Genomic DNA, 14,150 nt, shown 5'->3' on the forward strand with positions numbered 1-14,150 from the left:
GTTCCGGCCCTCCGGTCCAGTTTAAGAACCCATTGTGGCCCTTGAGTCAAAAAGTTTGCCCACCCCTGGTACAGTGGTGTTCTTTTTATTTCCTTTAAAAATTTTTTGAATTAAATATATTTCCCTCTTAGCCTTCATCCTACCAGGCTGACACTCACAGTATTGGCCATATCTCTTTGGCATTTGCATTTGCAACCTTTGGCATGAAGGTTAATTTTCTTTCCTAGAATGTAGTTGCCTGGATATGAAAACAATTTGTTAGATGTCGTTTGGCCATTACAGAATACTGTGAGATTGTTGCCTTCATTTACTTACCAAACATTGATAAGGTTCTCAACCTTGCCCCACATCACAGTATTCAGTGCCCAGGACAGAAAAATAAAGATGGCATAGTCCCTGCTGTCGTAGCTCAGAGCCCAGTAGAGGAATACAAACATGATACTCTGATAGAAGTATCTACAGAGTTTAGGGTGGTGCATTTTGGTTGGGGGAGGGGTTGTTTGTAAAGGTTTTGCAGTGAAAGATAGTCTCCATCAGAATGGGGCAGGGGAGGCTGGAAGGAAGAGGAGAGGGGAGGAAGGCAATGGTAAACTCGTTCCTCAAACATTAACACCTTAGCCTCTGCACTTGCTGTGAGTTTTCAAGGGCTTCTGTGTTGCACCCTGTCTACACTCCAACCTGCGTTACTTGCTCTGCTTTTCCTTTTGTGCCTCTCATATAAGTCCTGCTGAATTACTTAAAGTTCCATAGATGCAGCATTGTTTTGTTCCCTTTCTCCCTCCCTCCCTGTAAATAATTATTTTATACCCTTATGTGCCAGATCCTGTTGAAAATGCTGGAGAGACAGCAGTATAAAACAGCTGTAAACATAAAAAAATCATGTTCCTGACATGAGTCTGACATTCTTGTAAAGAGAGATAGTAAACCAGTTCACAAGTAATCAAGTGTTAAATGTGCTAAAAATATAAGTAGGATATCTTCCCTTAGAGCTGTCCAAAGATGGAATGAGTTGCCTTGCGGGGAATGAGTGTCTTTTAAAAAAATCCCCACCAGAGGATATTTTTTGTTTTTTAATTGCTTTTTAGAGAGAAAGAAAGGGAGGTAGAGAGAGAAATATAGATGTGAGAGAGAAATTTTTATTCGTTGTCTCCTGTACACGCCCCAACCCGGGATTGAACAGGCATCCTAGGTATGTGCCCTGGCTGAGAATCAAACCTGCAACCTTTTTTTTTTTTCTTTTCAGTTTTTTATATTTTTTTATTAAGTTTTTAGAGAGAGAAGAAGGGAGAGGGGGAGGGATGGGGCGGAGAGAGAGAAACTATGTGAGAAACATTGATTGGTTGCCTCCTATATTCTTCCTGACTGGTGATCAAACACACAACCTGGGTATGTGCCCTGACTGGGAATCAGACCTGCAACCCTTCATTACATGGGATGATGCTCCAATCAACTGAACCACAGTGGCCAGGGCTGAATCTGCAACCTTTTAGTGTACAGGACAATGATCCAACCATTGATCCACCCGGCCCGGGCGAATGTCCTTCTTGTCATTAGGAGTGCTTGAGGAGAAGTTGAATGACTGCTTCCGTGATAACTGTTTTGTGGAGTGGGAAGTGAGATTCAGATGCTCCTTCCAACCTGGAGAATCTGTACATACTGGTTGTGTTACTAACTCTGAGGTTTGCATATCTAAAATACATGAATTACAGGTCATTAGAAATGGTCATGAGGAAGTTGCTTAAAAATAGTTCTCCCATTTTCTTTTAGATCAGGGGTTGGCAAACTGTGGTCCACAGGCCCACTGCCTGTTTTTGTAAATAAAGTTTAATTGAAACATAGCCATGTCATTTTGCTTTATAAAACATAAAAAACCATGTTCCTGACATGATAAGAGTTGAGTAGTTGGGACAGAGACCTTAGGTGTTATAAAGCCTGAAATATTTACTAAAGTCAAGTTGTATATTTATATGAATACTGTCAAACTTTAAAGTAAATGTACCAGCCCCCTACTTTAAATGCTTTTGGGAACAGGAAGTGAATCATGGCAGCTGTGTTGAGGAAAAGGGTAGGGCAAGTTTGGTTATGTTCTATTTTAGACCTTCTTAGCCCACCGACGACAAGAAGAGCTAGCCTCCAAAATGCTGGATAGGGATACTTGGAACTGGGTTCGAGAACTTTGGCAGAAAGGAGCCCTGAATGAGACATAATTTGGTGTTGTATCTTTCCAGTATGAATTGGAACTGAGCTAGACACTAGAGTGTGTGTGTTGGGTGTGGTAGTAGGCAGGGGAAAGGGAGGAGTTGGCATTAAAATATGGGACTACCCTTCCTTTGCTTCACTTTCCTCTTATTTCTGAGGTTTACCTAAAAAATTTCCTTCCCAGACTCCATCCTCAGACACAATCACTTCTTCTGAGCAGTAAGATGCACTAAGGCAGTGGTTCTCAACTTGTGGGTCGTGACCCCTTTGGCGGTCGAACGACCCTTTCACAGGGGTCGCCTAAGACCATCCTGCATATCAGATATTTACATTACGATTCATAACAGTAGCAACATTACAGTTACGAAGTAGCAACAAAAATAATTTTATGGTTGGGTCACAACATGAGGAACTGTATTTAAAGGGCCAGAAGGTTGAGAACCACTGCACTAAGGGAAACCAGCATGGTAAGAGAAGAGGGATCCAAGGGGTGGGTGCTGTATTAGGCAAGATGGTCAGGGAGGCTTCTTTATTTTCCTATATGATAAAGAGCTAATATGCTAATTAGACGGAACAGCAGAACAACCATCGGACGACCTTCCGGATGAAGCTGGGGTACGAGGGCCGAGCCCCTTGCACGAATTTCGTGCATTGGGCCTCTAGTTGTTTTATAATTGTTTCTACCTTTCTGATTTCTTAAAGGCAGGTTTAGATTTTAAGGATCGCTCTACCATTTGGATGGGTGCACAAGATGTCTACTGAATGAACAAATTTTACCTGGATAAATATACTTATGGGGAATATGGCAGGCACTTTATGGATGGTCCTGGAGGAAACAAAGCATTTTTTCCCCCTCTGGCTATATTTAGGGCCAAAAGGTCAGATATAGTGACACTCCAAACCCATTTTCGATCCATTTCCTTTTTTCCCTGGGTGGAGGCTTGATCTTAGCCAGTTACTATTTTTAAGAAGATTAGGTATACATAGGACTTTTCAAAGTGCTTTGACTAACTTTATTTTTGCTTTGTGGTAGGTTGGGGTGATAATATTTTTTCAGAGGGATGAGCTAATGATATATAGAGAAGATCAGTGACTTGGCCAAAAAGGGTAGCATTCTTAAAAAAAACTAGACTTGGGTTCTCCATCTGATTATCCTTACTAGCTATATGACCTTGGGCAAGTTCCAGGGCCCTATCCCATAAGGATGTTGTGAAAGCTAACAGTAATGGCTACTACTGTTTGTTGTGATTTATGTGCAAGGCATTCTGCTAAGTGCTTTACATGCTTGGGGATTAATATATATATTACATATCTTCTATATAATAAAAGCCTAAGCGACCATTACAGCGGAACAACCAGAACAACCAGTTGTTATGATGCGCACTGACCACCGGGGGCAGACGCTCAACACAGGAGCTGCACCCTGGTGGTCAGTGTGCATCATAGTGAATGGTCATTCCTACAGGGAGAGCACCGCCTGGCTCACTCCGCTGCGCTAAGGAGCAACGATTACCAGCGAGCAGGCGGGCAGTAAGGAGCCAGGGGTCCTGGACTGCGAGAGGGCGCAGGCCGGGCTGAGGGATGGCCCCTCCCCCCCTCCAGTGCAAGAATTCTAGAGAGAGAGAGGAACATCTACGTGAGAAACATTGATTGCCGCCCCTGCATGAGCTCAGACCAGGACAGTGCTCCAAACAACTGAGCCACCCAGCCATGGCATATTGTCTTTGTATGGATGAGAAAACCTCAGGGAAGTAATTTCAGGGAAAGTACACAATAGATCTGGGATCCCTAGAGAAAGCATGTATATTAGGTACTTAATATATTGTCTATGCAGCAGTCACCAGCTGGTGGTCCATGAGGTCTGAAAGGTTGGTGACTGCTGGTCTACAGTATAGTAGTGCTCAATTTGTGATAGTCCTTTGTTTCCTTTATACCTTATTGTTTTTATTGGTCTATATAATCAGAACTGCACACTTTGTAAAAACACTTAAAAAGTTTATAGGGAGTTGATTTTACACAATGGGAAGAACAGGAGACTAAGTTGCTGGAGAAATCACAGTGTTTACTTCTAAGTTTCAGTTCCTTCATTTTTAAAATAAAAAGATTGGGTCAGGTAAGTGGTTTTATTTTAAATAAAAGTGGTGAAACTATTTCTTTAGCCTTGAGGGAGCCAAATATGTTAAGAAGCTTAAAATCATTGTCTAACCATGCTCAATACCTGGAACTAATACAAGGTAATAGTGAATGTAATTGAAAAAAATTTTAAAAAGAGGCTAAAACCAGTTGCTTTGGTTGACGAAGTACAACTTATTTTTATCCTTTTAATATATATTTATTGATTTCAGAGAGGAAGGGAGAGGGAGAGAGAAACATCAATGATGAGAATCATTGATCGGCTGCCCCCTGGATGGCCCCCTACTGGGGGTCGAGCCGCAACCTGGGCATGTGCCCTTGACCGGAATCAAACCCGGGACCCTTTAGTCTGCAGGTGACACTCTATCCAATGAGCCAAACCAGCCAGGGCGAGTAAGTACAATTTAGAAGCTCAGGCTTGAGCAACACCAGCCAGGGCCAAAGTAGTGTTTTTGTATGTGGCACTCACAGTAGGAAACATGGATGGGAATGAGAGAAATGGTTTCTGTCTTATAAAAATATATAAATTTAGGATATTTTCTCTCTACATTTTTGCAGATGAAGAAACTGGGAAAAGGAGACGGGGAGACAGGAAGAAGTGAAGGTGACAGAGAAAGTTGTGCCCGGGGAGGTAGAGTGGTGGAGAGGGAAATAATCAGAAAGAAGGCAGAATCTGAGAGGCTGAGGTAGGGAGGCTCTAAGGCTTTGGAGTGTTTTGAATTGGGTATGGGCTCCATCTGGTGGCTCTAGGCTCAAAGTGCAGTCAATGGAAGGGATCTTGGGGTCTGAGGTAAGTGGCATTTGGCATCTCCTCAGATTCCACTTAAGGTTGCTTCTCTTTCCCCCTGGCTTTTCCTATGGAATCATTGTTGATGCAGTTTTTCTCTCACCAGGGATTGCTGTGTTCTCCTATGGCTTAAACCATGGTTCCCTCCTTCCTAAATTCCTAGTTTTAGATGTCATCTTTGATTGTAAATCTTCGTTCTTTTCTAAAATATGCATGCAGTGCTATAATTTTGTCTCTAAATATTGCTTTTGCTACACCCCACAAATTTGGAGATTTCTTTGACCAATGTGTTGTTTGATCTTAAGTATTTGGGGGATATGCCAGCTATTTTTCTGGTATCGATTTCTAGTTTAAGTCCATTATGGTCTGAGAGCATACAGTGTATGCTTTCTATTCTTTTCAGCTTGTTAAGGTGTTTTATGGCCCAGAATGTGGTCTGTGTTGGTGAATGTTCCATGTGAAATGTATATTTTGCTGCTGTAGTAATCTGTTCATATCCTTCATATCCAGTTGATTGAGTTTAATTATGTCCCTACTGACTTTCTGTCTGCTAGGTCTGTTTATTTATGATAGAAGGGTATGGAACTTTCCAACTGTAGTATTGGATTCATCCATTTCTCCTTGCAGTTCTGTCAGTTTTTGCCTCATGTATTTGATGCTCTGTTTTAAGACAAACACATGTGTATTTTAAGGACTATTGTATCCTTCTTGGAGAATTAACCCTTTTATCATTATGTAATACTCCTCTTTGCTGGATAACTTTCCTTGCTCTGAAGTGTGCTGTCTGAAATTAATGGAGCTCCTCCAGCTTTCTTCTGATTAGTATTAACATGGGATAGCTTTCTCCATTCCTTTACTTTTAATCTGTAGGTCTTCATTAAAATTTAAAAAATGGGTGTTTGGTAAATAACATACAATTTGGGTCTTGATTTTTGATCCGCTCTGACAATCCTTTTTAAGTGATATAGACTATTGATGTTTAAAGTGATTCTGTAGTTGGATTAATATTTACCATATTTGTTACTGTTTTGTTTGTTGCCCTTGTTTTTTGTCTTTTATTTCTGCCTTTGGTGGCTTTGATTGAGCATTTTATCTGCTGCCATTTTCTTTCCTTTCTTAGCATATCAATTAAACTTTTTTTTTAATGGTTGCCCTAGAGTTAGTTCAAGTTCAAGTACCTTATAATAAAAACGTAATCCTAATTTCTCTCTTCTGTCCCTTGTATCATTGCTGGCATTTACTTCATCTATACGTAAATTATGTCCATTGGGTATATTGTTGCTATTATTTTGAACTGTTATCTGTTAGATCACTTACTAGTAAGAATACAGAAAATTAGGCCCTGGCCTGGTACTTCAGTTGGTTAGAGCATCGTCCTAATATGTCAAGGTTTTGGGTTTGATCCCCAATCAGGGCACATACAAGAATCAACCAATGAATGCAAATAAGTGGAACAACAAATCTATGTTCTCTCTCTCCCTTCCTCTAAAATCAGTTTTAAAAATTAAAAATTTCATTTTACTTTTACTCATTCCTAGTCTAATGCTCTTTCTTTATGTGGCCTGAGTTTTTGACCTATATAATTTTCCTTCTCACTAAAGAATTTCTTTTAATATTTCTTTCAAGGCAGGCCTACTGGCAACAAATCCCCCCGATTTTTATTTGTCTGAGAAAGCATTTTTCTTTACTTTTAAAGGATAATTTTGCAGGGTACAGAATTATAGGTTGGTGTGTTTTTTCCCCCTCAACATTTTAAATATTTCACTCCACTCTCCTCTTGCTTGCGTGATTTCTGAGAAATTGGATGTAATTCTTACTTTTGCTCTATGGGTATTTTTTCTTCTGGCTTCTTTTAAGGTTTTTTCATCTCTGATTTTCTGCAGTGTGAATATGGTATGCCTAGATGTTGGGGGTTTTTTTTGACACTTATTCTGCTTGGTGTTCTGAGCTTTGTGCTTTTTTTTGTTTTGTCTTATTTTTTAAATATGTTTTTATTGATTTTTAGGAGAGAGAAATGAAATGCTTAAAAGGGAGAGCCTAACCTATTGGGGTTTTATCACCTACTAAGAGCTTTTTTAAACTCTGAGTTGTCCACACTGTGCTTCAGCAATTGTCAATTGCAGTTTAGGTTTTCTTACCCTGATACTAGTTCTTATGGAGGTTTCTACTGTGGAAAATGGTGATTTTTCTGAATCTACTGGTCTAATTTTTGGGGGGAAGAGTTTTTCTCTGTGACCTCAGTTCTCAGGTAGACCTAAGAAGAGTTACTGATTTTCAGTTTGTTCAAAGTGATGATTTCTAGGCTGCTCACATGCTGGACCTGAAACTGGAAGTCTGCCCTACCTTCTCTGTGGCTTTTACTTCTTTACTGCCTTAAATTTTTTGAAGGTATTTTTTTTTTTTATTGTGGTAAAAAATAGTAGCTGTACCATTTTATTTTCCCACTAACAGTGTACAAAGATTCCAATTTCTCCACATCCTTACCAATGCTTGGCTACATCCTAGTGGGTGTGAAGTGATATCTTATTGTGTTTTTGTTTTTTAAAAAATATTTTTATTGATTTTAGAGAGAGGCAGGGAGAGGGATAGATAGAAACATTGATCTGCCTCCTGCATGCCTTAGTGGGGATCAAGCCTGCGACCTGGGATGTGCCCTGCACAGCAATCCAACTGTGACTTCATGTGTCAATGCTCAACCTCTGAGCCACACTAGCTGGGCTAATTGTGGTTTTGATTTGCGTTTCCTGAATGATTAGTGATGCCGAGCATGTTTTTTTTTATGCTTGTTGCCATTTGGATATCATCTTTGGAGAAACTGCCGTTCAAGTCCTTTGCCCATCTAAAAATGAGGTTGCCTGTCCAGATGACTCAGTGGATTAGCATGGTCCCATGCACCAAGAAGTTACCACCAGTGATTCCTGGTCAGGGCACATGCCCGGGTTTCGGGCTTGATCCCCAGTAGGGAGCATGCAGGAGGCAGCTGATTGATGTGTCTATCTTTCCCTCTCCCTTCCTATCTAAAAATCAGTAAAAACATACTAAATTTTTTTTAAATGAGTTTTCGTTAATTAATATTATAGCAGTTCTTTATATATTGCTTATTAATGCCTTCTCAGTATGCTTACTATCTATGACCAAATAATAGTGTTTTTCTTGAAATGTGATTTCTTTCTGACTTATATGTTATTACTGTCCAATGTTTTAGTTCCACTTTGATTTTATCCTGTCCCTCCCACCCAATTAATTTTTGTTATTAACTGATTCAGTGCTTGTTGGGGTTAAATTTATTTACTTACCATTCCTTCTTCCATCTCATGCCTTCCTTAAGTGACCAGTTTCTGTATTTTGAAGTGCATTCAGAAATAGTTTTTTCAGTGATGGTCTGTTAATAAACATTTAGGTTTTTATTTTCCTTTCTTTCTCATCTAGGCACAGATTTAATTTTGGTTGAGACTTTGCTTCCTGAATATGAGGCTCCATTGCATATCTTTTTATTTAATTTAAAAAATATTTTTACTGATTTCAGAGAGGAAGGGAGAGGGAGAGATAGAAATATCAATGATGAGAATCATTGATTGGCTGCCTCCTGCACACCCAACACTGGGAATTGAGCCCCCAACCTGGGCATGTGCCCTGAGTAGGAATCAAACTGTGACCTCTTGGTTCATAGGTCAATGCTCAACCACTAAGCCATGACGGCCGAGCTCCATTGCCTATCTTTTATCAGTTCTTGAAATTTCTTAGCTAGTAGCTCTTTACAGATTGCCTCCCCCCATTCTGTCTGTCCCTTCCTTTTGTACTACTTATTAAACTTTGTCACTTTTGGACCTCTTTTGTATTTCTCCTTATCTATTAACCTCTCCTTCACTTTTTTTGTCTTTAATTATGTGCTGCCTTTTGTAATTTCCTCATATCTCTTCTTAACCACTATACTCTTCATTAGCATCTATTTGCTATTTTTCTTTACATTTCTAGAAAATTTTATGTGGTTAATTTAAAAATCTGATCTTTATTGATAGCATCTTGTTATTGTGTCCTGTTTTTGATTCCTTCTTTTATGACTTAATTTATGATCTGTAGCCTATCTTACTTTGATTCTTATTGGTGCAAACCTCTTTTGTTCAGTCATAATAAAAGAGTGGTCCTTATGTGTTTTGTAGTTTGGACTTGCAAACTCAGGTTTAGCAGGGCTTCATCAGTGGGACTCTTGTGTGAACTCGATAGGGAATCTCTTTCCATACTATTTTTGTTTACCTCTGGTAGGTTTCCCAGGGATATTACCAGGCTGAGACCATTTTTGGGTTAGCTTCTCAGTGAGAGCAAGTCATCCTAGACCACTCATTCTCTAGGTATACTGTCTTCCCTTTCTGCCTTAAAAGAACCCAGGTCCTGTTATCTTCCTGTGTCAATAAGGTGATTTTTTTTTTCACTAGTCTGCTGCTTTCCCAGAAGCTATAGTTCTTAACATTCTTAGGATTGTTTACTGCTTTCCTTCCAAGAGCTTTCCATGCATTATCTCAGAACAGTACTGGGGAGAGAGATGGTAGGCTTCATTATCCTGATTTTACAACTAAGTAAAACCCAGGCTGTTTACTTAATGATTTATAGAAAAACTACTCTCCTGAGATTATGCAGATGGCAAATGGTGAAGATTTTCTCACGGGAAATGAGGCATTCTTTTGTGTCTTTTTGCCATACTGCCTAGAGGTATTGTTTTTATTGTTTTGTGTGTTTTTTTCTTTTTTGGTTGCCTCTTGAAAGTGCCCCAACCAGGGTCTGAACCTGCAACCTTGGTATGTGTGCTGACTGGGAATCGAACCCGCGACCTTTTTGGTGTAGGGGAACACACTCCCACCAACTGAGCCACCCTGGCGGAATTCTTCATTAGGCTGAAACTATATATCACTTCATTATCAGCCATAAAGAACCTTATCTTACAGGTTTATTCCAATTAGAGTACCTGCTATGTTTTAGGCACAAGAAGCACATTTGAGAGCTGACGTGCAGATTTTATATTTACTGCCTGACATGTTTATGTTTTCCGTCTGTAGAGTGATAATGGTCTCCAGCTGCCAAAGAAGGTTGTGGATGCCAAAAGAAAGGTAACCATTTCTCATCCCCTCGAGTGGAATTGGATGCCCCTTGGAGTTCACACTGGCTGGCGGTAGACATGGCTGAGTTTACAAACTACAAGGATACTGCCTCCAGCCGCCACCTGCGGTTTAAGTTACAGAGTCTAAGCCGCCGCCTTGATGAGTTGGAAGAAGCTACAAAAAACCTCCAAAAAGCAGAGGATGAACTCCTGGATCTGCAGGACAAGGTGATTCAGGCAGAAGGCAGCAACTCCAGCATGCTGGCTGAGATTGAAGTGCTGCGGCAACGAGTGCTGAGAATCGAAGGCAAAGATGAGGAAATTAAGAAAGCAGAGGACCTGTGTCAGCTGATGAAGGAGAAACTTGAAGAGGAGGAAAACCTCACCCGGGAGCTGAAATCTGAGATTGAGCTGCTTCAGAAACGAATGGCCGAACTGGAGAAGCTAGAGGAGGCCTTTAGCAGGAGTAAGAATGACTGTACCCAACTCTGTTTGAGTCTGAATGAGGAGAGAAACCTGACGAAGAAAATCTCCTCTGAGCTGGAAATGCTCAGGGTCAAAGTGAAAGAACTGGAATCTTCCGAGGACCGCCTAGATAAAACTGAGCAGAGTTTAGTGTCAGAGTTAGAAAAGCTGAAATCATTAACTCTGAGCTTTGTAAGTGAGAGAAAATACCTGAATGAAAAGGAGAAAGAAAATGAGAAACTTATAAAAGAGCTCACTCAAAAACTGGAGCAGAACAAAAAAATGAACCGAGATTATACAAGGAATGCTTCCAATCTTCTGGAAAGGAATGACCTGCGGATTGAGGACGGTATCTCTTCCACACTGCCATCCAAAGAATCAAGAAGGAAGGGCACTCTGGACTATCTAAAGCAGGTAGAGAATGAAACAAGAAATAAATCTGAAAATGAAAAGAACAGAAATCAGGAAGACAATAAAGTCAAAGACCTTAACCAAGAGATTGAGAAACTTAAGACACAAATCAGACATTTTGAATCTTTGGAAGAAGAGCTTAAGAAAATGAGGGCCAAAAATAATGACCTTCAGGATAATTACCTAAGTGAACAAAATAAAAACAAACTCTTAGCCAGCCAGTTGGAGGAGATAAAGCTACAAATCAAGAAACAGAAAGAATTAGAGAATGGGGAGGTGGAAGGGGAGGATGCTTTCCTGTCTGGCAAAGGCCGGCACGAGAGGACTAAGTTTAGAGGCCACGGGAGTGAGGTATCCGCGTCCAAGCACACATCTCGGGAACTGTCCCCTCAGCATAAGCGGGAAAGGCACCGAAACAGGGAGTTTGCTCTCAACAATGAGAACTATTCTCTGAGCAACCGGCAGGTTTCCTCTCCCGGTTTGACGAACAGGAGGGCAGCCAAAGCTTCCAACATAGGGGCAGGTACAGATAGTGGGACTCAGGAGACAAAGAGAACTGAAGATCGATTTGCATCTGGCTCCTCTCAGAGTGAAGGGAAGAAGTCCAGGGAGCAGCCATCAGTGCTTAGCCGCTACCCTCCCGCTGCTCAGGAGCACAATAAAGTCTGGAGGGGTACTCCCAAGCCAGGCACTGAGAGTGGGTTGAAGGGAAAAGTAGAGAAGACAACACGAACATTTAGTGATACCACCCATGGATCTACTCCCAATGACATACTGTGTAGAGCTGACAAGGCTTCTGACACCTCCACTGAGGCCCTCTTTGGCAAGAGGGGGCAGGCGCCTAGCAATGGAAGTCTAACTCAGGCCGCAGACTCTGGCAGTTCTAAGGCCATTGGCACTCTGGTCTCATCCCGAAGATCTTCCTCAGAAGGGCTCTCTAAGGGCAAAAAGGCTGCCAATGGCCCAGAGGCTGATACCAGTTCTTCAAATTCTAAGGCTCCACTTTCATCGAAGTATCCTTATAGCTCCAGAAGCCAAGAGAACATCCTTCAGGGTTTTTCAACCCCAAATAAAGGAGTTGATCAACCTGTAGCAGTTGTGATGGAAGACAGCAGTCAGCATGAGGCCCTAAGGTGTCGAGTCATCAAATCTAGTAGCAGAGAGAAGCCAGACTCAGATGACGACATGGACATGTCGTCTCTTGTTACTGCCAAATTGGTCAACACAACCATCACCCCAGAGCCAGAGCACAAACAGCAGCCCAACCCTAGAGAAACAGCCAGATCCCGAGGGGGCCTTAGAACCGCCCTGTCGGGGGATGATAAAGATGTCGGGACAGAAAATGAATCTGTGAAACCTGTCAGAGCCTCCCCCAATGCTGTGGAATTCCCAGAGGCCAATGGTGCTGGGGTGAAAAGTCAAAGGCCCTTCAGTCCCAGAGAGGCCTTGCGGTCCAGAGCTGTCATCAAACCTGTCATCATTGATAAAGACGTGAAAAAAATCATGGGAGGGTCTGGAACTGAGGCCACATTGGAGAAACAGACATCCACCTCCAAACCAGGACCAAACAAAGTGACAAGCAGCATTACTATCTATCCCTCTGACAGCAGTAGCAGCAGCAGCCCAAGAGCCGCCCCAGGTGAGGCCCCGCGGGAGAGGCACACATCCACCAGCAATATCCAGGTTGGGCCACCAGACCTCACATCAGTGAGCAACCATGTCAACTCTCCCTTTGAGCTCTCCATTCACAAACATGACATCACCTTGCAGTTCACAGAGGCTGAAAGAATGGGAGATGGGTCCCTGAAGAACAGGCCTGAAACAGTGGTCTCTCGGAGCAGCATTATAATCAAGCCATCGGATCTGGTGGAGAGGAATAACCATGCACCCCCTGCAGAGACAATCAGGTGGAAAGGCCATAGTGCCCCTTCGGAGGTGAGCCCTTCAGAGGCCAGGCATGTTACTGTGCGGAATGCCTGGAAGAGCAGGCGAGATTTGAACTCTTCAGAAGACCCCCCAACTCAGATAGGTAAACATGTGGTATCTACCAATGCCTACACCCAGAGGTCTTCTACAGACTATTCTGACCTTGAACAGCCCAGGTCTTACCTTTTGGAGCAGGGTCCTCGAAGGGTAGGAAACCCAGGGGATGCCCCTGAGCTCTCTTCTAGAAGGACCCAAAGTAGCCTCACTGTGTCAGAGATGCTCACTCGCCGGAATCGGGGAGGCGATGCTGTCACGCCTGCGGCTTGGAACCATGTGGCAGGCATGGTAAGTCCCACTTCTTTCCCCACTTCAGCTGTCCCTTCCCCTTCCCTTTTTTCCTTTGCCCCCTTTGTCCTGGCTTGCATGACTCAGGATTATGGAGACCATGGGGCTGGGAAACAGTGGGTAGCTCAGATAACTGTTGAAAATAAGACAAGTTTGCCCTTAAACAATAAAGTACCTTGAGAAAGGTATTTGACAGAGGAGCATTAATTTCCAAAAATCCTTTTTCCCATTTGTCTCCTGTATTTGTCTTCATGTATGCAGGCCTCAAAAAAGGAGATAGGGCCTCTGCTTTCTTGGGTTGCCAGAGTAGCCAAAGGAGCTCTCCTTCTGGCTCCACAGAGCAGCACCTAGAAACACAAGAAACAGCTGCAGGGAAGCTCTGAGTACGAGGAAGCCCAGGGCCCTCTCTGTAGAGCAGAGACGGAGCAGGGAAACGAATTCTTGGCTGCCTCAGTTCAAACCGAGGATCTTTGCCAGCTGCTGGCATGGAGGGCAGGGGTGGGGAACCTTTTCTCTGCCAAGGGCTATTTGGATATTTATAACATCATTTGAGGGCCATGAAAATTATTAACCTAAAAATTAACCTGTTATATTTGGTCAAACCTGTAATGAACTCACCAGGAATGTCTTGGCAGGGCCAAAGTGATTGGTGGCCGTATACAGCCCGCGGGCCAAACGTTCCCCACCCCTGGTGTAGGGGGATGAGGAGAGCTAGGGCTTACACTGGGCCTACTTTATGGGCTTTAGGCCTGAGCATCTTTTTGCCCCAGATACCTGTCAAGCCCATTACAT

General features: G+C 42.3%; 1 protein-coding gene across 4 annotated transcripts in view; it reads left to right on the forward strand.

The window, feature by feature from the left end:
• Positions 1 to 14,150, forward strand: part of LUZP1 (leucine zipper protein 1) — a 72,871-nt gene that overhangs the window by 53,618 nt on the left and 5,103 nt on the right. For all 4 annotated transcript variants that reach the window (XM_059690867.1, XM_059690870.1, XM_059690868.1 and 1 more), the window contains one exon: positions 10,171 to 13,358. In XM_059690867.1, the coding sequence (XP_059546850.1) occupies positions 10,290 to 13,358 (3,069 nt within the window). In that variant the 5' untranslated portion in view covers positions 10,171 to 10,289. The remainder of the gene's footprint in view (positions 1 to 10,170; positions 13,359 to 14,150) is intronic.

The sequence above is a fragment of the Myotis daubentonii genome, chromosome 3 (assembly GCF_963259705.1).
Source record: "Myotis daubentonii chromosome 3, mMyoDau2.1, whole genome shotgun sequence".
Lineage (NCBI taxonomy): Eukaryota > Metazoa > Chordata > Mammalia > Chiroptera > Vespertilionidae > Myotis > Myotis daubentonii.